This window comes from Coffea arabica, chromosome 2c, assembly GCF_036785885.1.
Source record: "Coffea arabica cultivar ET-39 chromosome 2c, Coffea Arabica ET-39 HiFi, whole genome shotgun sequence".
Lineage (NCBI taxonomy): Eukaryota > Viridiplantae > Streptophyta > Magnoliopsida > Gentianales > Rubiaceae > Coffea > Coffea arabica.
The window spans coordinates 27,474,969-27,485,052 of record NC_092312.1 but is presented as its reverse complement, the minus strand read 5'-3'; the positions used below and the strand labels follow the sequence as shown (position 1 = coordinate 27,485,052).

General features: G+C 35.6%; 1 protein-coding gene across 1 annotated transcript; it reads left to right on the top strand.

Annotated features, from left to right (window-relative positions):
* Positions 1-2,608: 2,608 nt before the first annotated feature.
* On the top strand, positions 2,609-7,709 carry LOC113727091 (uncharacterized). The gene is made up of 3 exons (XM_027251075.2): positions 2,609-2,947; positions 3,916-4,274; positions 5,069-7,709. The coding sequence occupies exons 1-3, from the start codon at positions 2,698-2,700 to the stop codon at positions 7,367-7,369; spliced, it is 2,910 nt and encodes a 969-aa protein (XP_027106876.1). The 5' UTR covers positions 2,609-2,697; the 3' UTR covers positions 7,370-7,709.
* Positions 7,710-10,084: the final 2,375 nt, after the last annotated feature.

Genomic DNA, 10,084 nt, shown 5'->3' with positions numbered 1-10,084 from the left:
TGCTATCCAACTCCTTGTAAGCAACCTAGCAACTGATCAACACATTAAGTAAAGCCCACTAACCCTAGTCTATAGTGGTGATCAAAGACGAACCTATTTGAACATTTTTCTGCAAAAAGAAAAAAAAAACCAAACAAATATTTAGATTATACATTGATAACAATAAACATTCACTTGGGTCTTCTCTAATTTGTTGGCAATTGATCAACACATTAAGCAAAGCCCACTAATTTTCAGATTTTACATTCATATGTTTATAAAAAGCAGGGTAAAATATCTGGATGACCCTCAAATTAATGAGCTAGTTGACTTTTAACTCTACAACTATTAAGTACATATTTTTGCCTCTTGAAATTGTAAAAAGGTATATTCCTCACCCTTTTGGTTAGAGATAATTTTAGAAACCTCCCCAAGATTTATGTTGATATTATTTGGCATCCCAAAAGTTTCAAAAATATCACTAACGTTTTCTAAAATCATACATTTTGTAACATCTCACCCTTGTATCATTAAAATATTCTTATAATAATCAATTAACGAGAAAGATATATATTTTTTACTAGTTCTACCCTTTTGTGTTGTTTTACATTGAATTTTCTATCAAATTGATTATGTATAATATGAGATTTACATGTTTTGCTTAAAAATTTTCTTTTACATAATATTTTGCCTAAAAATTATTAAAGCAGTGAAGATATTTTGTCAGTTCGTGTGCTATGATAGTTATTAATGGTCCCATCTCACTGATATGGGAGTTGAGTGATATTTCTAAAACTTGAAAGGTGCGAAGTGGCGTTACCGTAAATCTCATGAGGGATTTCTGAAATTATCTTTAATCAATAGGGTGAAGAGTATTTGTTTTACAAGTTCATCGATCAATTATATAATTTGGACGTCATTCAGATTTTTTACCCTAAAAAGTATCCACCATACCACCAATACGGAAGAGAGGCATTACATTCAAACAAATATCTACAAGATAAAAATGTCATGAAGGCGTTTAAATTAACTGCAATTTTTTTGGGGGGTAAAAGTTATAATTATAGGCTAGTCTCATAGAGTGAAGTTAATATATATATATATATATTCTTTCTAATGGAAATTAGCATGTTTAAGCTAGATAGGGGAGGTTAGGCAACCTATTAACTTAACCTCACTATATTAACTTGCAATAATGGACTTACCCTAGCTGTTTGTTAGGCCCCAAAATTTGAGGTTGAGGCAGTTATTTGTGTGTTTGCTTGATTATCTCAATACCAATTCGACTTAACTCGTTTATACCTCTATCAATAATTACGTTGGAAAAAAAAAATCAATTACCTCATAATTAAGAATGACAGTAGAGCAGGTTTGTAGCGGCCAATGGACACCTATTTTCACACAACTCCCCCAAATCAGCCCCATCCCTCTTACTGGTGCCCATTTTTAATATTTCTTTTTAAATGGTGATGTATTTAATCCCAAGAATAACATGTTTAATGATGTGTTTAATTAACCCCAACAAACCGTTACTAATAAGAAACTCCTCTAAACTGGGAAAACTACACTTGTGATGATACTACTTTAAAGCTTGATATCCAGTTTAACAGCAGTAAATCATGGCACAACTTGCAAACTGGTCCTCTCATAGGCCACAATTTACTACCAAACTATTAGTATTAGTCAATAAACAAGGAAGGCGCAAAGTTTACCCAAAGCTAGTGGCATGTATAATAACATACAAAAACTGAATATAATTGCAATTATGGAGATCCGGGGAGAGTTTGATATAACTGAAGTTTGAAATCTAAAAATTAAGTACTGAAGGTATTATGTTGCCGAATTGATTAAACTATATATGTTTGATAACTAACTAAATTACAATATTTAATTAAAATATTGAACAAATAATATGTTTTTATCTTTAAAAATAATTACCTTTATTTGTGTATTTGGAGAGAAAGAGAAGTATATGAGAGAGAGAGAGAGAGAGAGTAATGAAACAATTTAGTGATAGTTTATTTATTAAGTGTGTGTGTGTTTGTACGTGGGCATACGCATTTGTGCGTCCTACAAAAAGAGAATAAATGTGCATTTTGTGTTGGAACTTGTACGAAAAATATGTTATATGTGTGAAAAGTGAAGTATTTTTCATAGTGAATTTATAAAATTCACTGAAAATTTTTCCTTAGAATTTCGTACACAAATTAAGTAGTAGCTTAATATATGAAGTGGTAAGACATTTTTATTATCAAACATGCTGAATTCAAAAAGTTTTAAATGAATTAATTTTTAGCATTAAATAGAACTATCAAACGCACTCTTAAATTTATTCTAATTAAGACTAATTTATAATTATTGTATTTATCTCATATTATTTATTCATATTTGTTAAGTGACGTGGGCATGAAACTATATATTCTTCTCATTCCCCGCTCCACTCAAAGCAGGAGAGTAAAATCTTCATGGAAAATTGTCACCATGAGCCCAAATTACCAGACTTCAGTTTCCATGGTAAATGAAAATTAGCACCTTCATACCTTTTACTCCCACCAAAAGGAAAAGGACCAAAAAAAAAATAATAAAAATAATAATAAAAAAACAGAATGAAAGGAGGAAGTAGTTGAAAGCTTAGAGCATAATAAACATACAAAAAAATCAGAATAAAAGCCCAAATTTCCATCACAGAAAAGAAAGACCAAACAAACACCCACAGCCATGGAAACCACTACTGAGGTTCTTCACAGCAGCAGCAGCAGCAGTAGCATTAGTGACAGCAGTAATAACGATAAAGGGCCATGGAGCGCCGAAACAACATGGGCAATCGCTTCCGGGTCTCTAGAAAGCTCCGTCACCTTCGATTCGTCCGACGATTCTCCGGAACTACCCGAGTCCGATTCCCCTCGGAAGTTGCCTCCGCTTATCCTAAACCCTCCCGCACCGGATCCTGGCCCCTGCGAAATTAAGCGTGAGTGAATTATGAATTTCGGCTTTTACGTTTGTTTATGAGATTCAATTTTTTTTTTCTGGAGTGAATTTTTAAAATTGGTAGAATTGGTGAGGATGGTCTTAATTTGATTGTCCGGTTCATTTCTACATTTTTGTATTGCAATTATTAGGGTTTTTGAAGGATTTTTTTGTTTTAAGTTTGATTTGGGAGAATATTAAGTAATCACAAATCAGTGGTAGGCAATTTTGGATATGTCTATGATTATTGGTATGTGTTCTTCTCTTAATTATTAGGATGTTGATCAGTGTTCTGGAAAATGCATTATACTAAATTGCTGAACACACACTTTTATTGCACGTGCGCGCGTGCAGATTAGCTCCATGAAAGTAATACTTTTTGAGGAAATCCGTTCTTAATGGGAAGTTAATTTTTAAGTATTTTTGGTACTCATTGCTTGCTTTCATTTTATGGTTTTACATTTCCACGTGTATTACTACAAAGTTGGATTTTATCGTATAGCAGTTGCTATGGTTTAGTTAAAAACTTTTTGTAAATGGCTTCATTTGGTAATCAATTGTTGGATTAGGGTAGAGAAGAATATCAAGTAACGAGTACTATGAGAATTAAAGGCCTTCAAATATGTGTTAAGGTTCTTATTCTTCTTTGTTTAATGTTTATTTGGTTGTGTAGGAGGTGCTGTTGTGTGACATTTTATTTTTAGGCTTGGTGTGTTTAATCTTGTTGTATGTCAAGTTCAGGGATGGTGTTTCTTTTGTTGCAAACAAGAACTGCGAAGAATTATGAGCCAAATTGATGGACAGGGATAAAAAGAGATTTTGCGAATTATCTAATAAAAATCACGTCATAAATTTATATTGTATCATACTGTCATTCTATAGCTGTTGCATGTCATGTGTTTTTCTAGGTGAAAGATAAATTAGGTTTATCTAAAAATGTTTTGATCCTTGACAATCTTGGGTGTGCAGTACATTTGTTGCAGAAGTACAATATTCGGCAAATTTATGTTCGAAGTACTGCTCGTGTATATGAAGTGTATTGTGCACAATCTAAGAATAGTGGGAATGAGTACCTCTGTACTGTTCGCTGTAGCATTGCTGAAAGAGATGAACAAGTACTCCAAGCAGTCAATGTTGAAGAACTTTCTAAAGAATGTGTGAAACATGCTGCCGTAGGATTACCTGAAGAGAAATCTTCTGGTGGAGAACATAATGCCCCTTCTGACGATGATTGGGTGGAGGTTAAAGTTGTTTCCTCTCCCACACTTGAGAATGGAACAGGATCTTTGTCAAATGAGACAATTTCCAACACAGAGAGGCACATTCAGGTATAACTTTTTTTTTTTTCAAATTATGTTCAAAATGACCTATTATTTGCATCTCTTCTTGATTTTCATTTTGCAGTTTTTTTCAGATTGAATTGACTGTTTGTAGATTTTGCTAGTGTTTTAGCCTCCCAGGGGAGGCTGGAAAGTAACAGTTAATTGTTATCTGGTGAAACATAATAATTAACTGTTACTCGAATAAAAGCTATACAAGTATTAAAAGTTCACCTGCAACTGCTTCTTTTTCTGTTCTAGGTGTGTACTTTATTACTCAATGATATATTTGAAAGGCCGTCCTACTGCCAAAAGATTCACATGGATTTACTCTGCCAACAAAGACAATAAGAGTAGAGGGAAAATACGACTCTGGTTTCTTTGATTTAATGCAAAAGTGAAAATGCTTCAGTCTTACAGTACTTGCTGAAATATAAGAATTATAAAAGCCTTTTCCTATATGATACTGACCTGGTAATTTAGTTTTGGTTAAAAATTGGGACAGCTGATTGACAGGAGGCACGAGTGTCCTATTATTTCTGATATTGCTTTAACCTTCCTTTCACCGGTATAGTTAATTTTTTTAATGCCATGATTATTTGGAATTAATCCATAACTGTATCCTTACTTTATCAATATGTATAAAATGTCATTGTGTGGTTAAGGAAAATACTGTATCAACGTTGTATAAATTGTCATTGCATGATTAAGGTTGTGAAGTTGATGCATGTCTGTGATGTTTTAGGACTGGCATGTGAGCTTTCCAGTTGACATAGCTGACCTCTCTTTGTTATTGTCTTCAGGATTATTATGAGGCTACAGTAGAAATCAGTGACTCGGACCCTTGCACATCTCTTATCATTCGTTTACTGTCACTTCAGAATAAAGGTGTTGTGTACATTGATGAAGTGTACATTTATGCTGAGCTGGTTGATTCAACTGATTCAGAAAGTCTGGCTCCTCAAGTAAATTGTGCAACTGGAAGTTCTTTAATGGCCATGTTTGTCCCAACATTACTTCAGATGTCTAAATCTTGTGCAAGTCCAACTCAAGGTGAACAGCCTTCTGACAAATTGGGAAAGGCCAGTAAAGTGAAAAACTTACCAAAATCAATTGATCTAAATGAAAATCCGGCTTACTTTTACCAAGGTCAAAAGTTCTGTGCTGATCAGCAGTACATAAAATTGCAAGATGTGGGTGGGTCTAATGCAGAATCAGTTAAATCTGTGCTTCCTAATCAGACTGTAAAAGAAGATGAATCTTTTGATCCTGTTGTGAAAAATGAGTCTCCGTGCAGTCGTATTGAGAAAGTTCTGGAGCAACTTGTGTCTCGAGTGAGCAGAATCGAAGAAGTTTGTTTGAGGTTTGAAGAAAACATGCTTAAGCCCATAAACAGCATGGAGTTGAGGATTCAACAGGTTGAGCAACAGCTAGAATCACTTACCAAGAACGCTCATGATTCTGGATTTCCAACTGGCACTAGGATTTGTGCTCCATCATTTTCATGTGAATCAAATTCCAGCTCATTCCATAATGGTGGGAGTGACTGCCAGCCTTGTAGGGGACCAGAGTTGGAAAGAAAGGAAATACCTTCTGTTGCTTTTGCGAATCCATCTGATGGCTTTGCTAACTCGGTGAATGCCCCACGTTTCCTTCCAGGTCTTGTGGTCACTGTCCCCGAATTTTCTTGCGGTGATGATGAGCAGGATGATGATGTACTGGAATCTGTCAATGAAAATAATCAAGATCATGAAGTGTTAAAGTCGTTGAAGGATTCATCTGGGGAAAGAAGGAAAATCGATGATATCTTGGCTGCAGCACTTTCAACATTCTTATCTTCAGCCAGTGATCATCCTTCTAGATGTGAACAAACTTCTGTGGTTGCTTCTGATACTGAGATAATTAGCCAAAAGGGGCAATTGGAAAATCTTCAGATACTTCCAAGCAACGCTCGTGAAGCTGCTACCTGTATAACAGTCAGTGAAGAGCCTCCGAAGTATACTCAAATATTAACGGTTACTGCCCCTGAATTCACTTCTGAGGAAAATGGTGACGAAGAGGATTCAGAGTGTGCCCAGCCTCCTACTCCTGAAGCTTCTAGTTTTGCTAGTAAGAAGAGTGAAGATAACAGTGAAGTACCCTTTTGTGATGCTGAAATTGGAGTTTCTGTGGTTACTTCAGACTCATCTGATTTCTTTGGAAACAAGTCAGCATCTGATCTATTTTCAATCTCTAATGCTGTTCTGCTTACTGGGCGTGGAGTTCCAAACAACATTCTACCTGGTGATGCCCACTCTGGAGGAGCTCATGTTCAAGATCAATCTTTGCAAGAAAGCACTACCTTCAGTTCATTGAGTTCAACGGCTGATCAGGCCAAAGGGTCTGTGGAAACTGATGTTTGTGAGACTATAAAGGAGACTAATCAAGGGCAACCAAGCACAGTTTCATCACCTACAAAGAAGTATGTCCACTCTTTAGGAGCCGATGTGCAAAACCATTTCTCCAAAGAGGATACTACCAGCAGTCTCTTGGAGAGAAGCATCAGTCTGTCTGCTGACAGAGATAAGAACTATGCACAAATTGATGTTTGCCAAACTATTGAGAAAACTGGTATTGACTCAGATGAAAGCAAGGATGTTTTGGAAAAGTACTTTGGATGCCATACAAGTGGAGGTTCTCACAAAGAAAGGATTGCTGCTGGTGGTGCACATAGTATTGCTGCTAAAGGGCCTGAAATAGATATGCTGCAAAATGTTTCCAAAACTGCTTCTTTGGTTGATTTTAAATTGCCCATCTTAGATGTGCAATTTGCTGCTCATGAAAATTGCAGTACCCAGCCCCCTCTCGAAGCTCTTCTGAGCGATCTGTCAGAATTCAGTTTTGGTGCAAACTCTCTTGGTAAAGGTGGTGGTGACCTGGACACAGCAAAGGAAATGGATAACCTTTACAGGGACGATTGTGAAACAATAGATCCGGTAACGAGCAGACGTCTTTTGGTGGACTTGGGCATTTATGATATGGTTGTCAGTTCAGACGAAGAAAGTGGACATGATGATTACCGTAATGCCTGCAATCATCATGAAATGGTTGCAAGTCTCATCTGAGACTGCTCTCTTTGGATACAAAGCGTTTGTGCATATGCTCTATGGGTACCAGTCCTGAACATAGATTTCTTATATGGTAGTTATATGGTAAGCTCAGTATTTGCAACTTCGGCTGAATTTCCTCTTCATCTGCCTGTATGAGCCTCATTCTGCCGCAGGAGCATTGTCCAATTGGGCATTAGCATGTTTATGTTGCCAACTTTCGTTGTCAGGATGTAAAGCTTAACTTATTTACTTAAGGTTGGTTAAATATGAACACGAGTTTGATGATCAATATATGGATCCTCCTGGCTTGAAGCGGACAACACCATCTTGGTCTGCAGCAGGTAATTAGAGTTTACCACTTGCTTTTCGGTTTGCACTGGCTTGTTTCTTCATGATCCTTTTGCTTGACTGCTGTAGTATTAATAATGCTCACCATATCTTTGGGGATCGTCAACTCAGAGATCTTGATTCTTGCATTGAAAACGATGGTCCTTCTAATGACAGCGAATGCAAAACTGGTCAATGTGTGTCATTAGTTTGAATAATTTTACTTAAAAATAAATAAATAATCGTGGTTGTATGGAAGAATTTTTATGATGCTGTAATATCAACCTCCGACCCCAACTAACTAAAGCTCAGAAGACACTTGAAATAAGTTTAGATATTATGGGTTGTAATATTAGTAGCCAAAGCTGCTGTCATTGGGGGGGGGGGGGGGGGGGGGGGGGGGAATGTGCAAGTCAAAGGTCACTTTCCACTTGCATTGGAAAAACAAAGTTGCTGTTGTTTTTACCATATTAACTCTTTAGAAGTCAAACCTTATCACATTGTCCACATTTTGCAGTTTTCACATTATGATTTATGCTGTGATCCAGCATCGTTGGGAAGGTGTGCCTGGTTAAGGCACAGACTTTGACAAATCCGCAGCTCTGTTCATTCTCTGGTACAGTTGCAATAATTACTAAAAGCAGTTTAATAAAGAAGACAATTCTTATGATGGAATAATGTTTTTGGAACTTATAGTAGCATTATAGTGATTGTTCTTCTTGTCACTACTCACTAGTACTTGCCAAATAACGTGAAGCTGCTAATGAATGAATTGCATCTTCAGCTTAATAAAGAAAAAATGTGTCACAAAACTCGTACTCCTTCTGTTCCATCTTGATAGTCCTAAATTTTTTTCACACAGTTTAAGAAAAAGTAATTAATTTTGTTGAAAAAACAAATTTAGATTGCTATTTTTTTAAAATATCCTTACATTAAATAGAGCACGACTTTATATTAATTATTCATATAAACTTGAATTGATGGTTTATGGGAATTTGAATTGATGGTCAAGAAGGAATCAAATCCTCATTTTACATTAAATGGGATATGTTATATTCAATAACAAGCTATATTAAATAAGATAGTTTATATTAATAATAACCTATATTGGTATTTGAGAGAAATTAAAAGGAACGAGGAAAAAGTGGACTATAATTTGGGACAGACGAAAAAAGAAAACAGGATTATCAAAATCAAACGGAGGAAATAATAATTTTTTTTTGAAGTATTGAAGACAAAATTTGAATACTAACAAACTGAACTGTTCCTAAAACAAAAGATTTTGGAAGTGTAGACTGAGCAAGTCTTCCTGTCTCTTGGGGGTGACGAAGCATCCATCCATTCTTTTTGGCCCTTAGGAAAGAACTTGTTTTACTTCAATTCTTGCTTACTGTCCATGTACAGACGGAGCAACGTTTTAAAGACAAAAGATAAAAGACAAAATGACTGTTTCAGAATTTAATGAGATTAAACCACTGGGCATTTTAGAACTGTTCCTTTGTCCTATTTCCTTCCTTCAACTTCATATCTGCTATAAAAGTTCTTAATGTTAACAAACAACACCTGGCTGATCTGCCAATTAATTTACACTACTGTTCCAAGCTCTGGCATCTAAAACAACAGTTAAAAAGGGGGCACTAAGTTACAAAATATGTCAATTATAGAGAAGGCTCCCTGAATCAATCCAAAAATCCCAAAAGCCTTCTTTTTTCCACACATCAGAATCTACAAAAATCAGTGCACCCCACCACCATGAAAACAAAATTGAGGCACTTAGCCACCATTCCCCCCACTATTGTTCCATTGGTCCCCTTGAGGCCCTTAAAAATTAGTAACTTGTACATATGATAGGACATCAACAGTTGAGGTGTCTAATCGTCTCAAATGGTTAGGCAACCATAATTATTCAAGGTTGAAGTAGTACAATTTTGCACTAATTATGTCAAGGTTTGTGAGGACACATTTTGATAAAAAAAAAAAAAAATTATGAACACAAATCAATCTTAATTGGAATTAATTGAGACCTCAATTTGGTGATACCATCAAATATTGGGTATATATATATATATACTTTTGACAACCGTTGGACCCCATCCCATGTACAATTATATCATACATGAACAAGAAGACATCTTTTTGTTACACTTTTCAACAGTTCACATTGTCCCTAACAAGCATGATATATATACTCTTTTGACATGGTCAATAACCAACCATAATGGCAGGTAGGGAGAGAGCCAAAAAAAAGAAGAAAGAGAGAAAGATAAACACAATAAAATAAGTATTATTTTCCAGTTTCCACTGGTATTGAACTACTATGGCGATTATTCAAATGAGAGATTAAGAAATGGGATCTTTGATTTGGGCGCCACTTAAGAGTTGAGAGAGAGATGATATATAGTC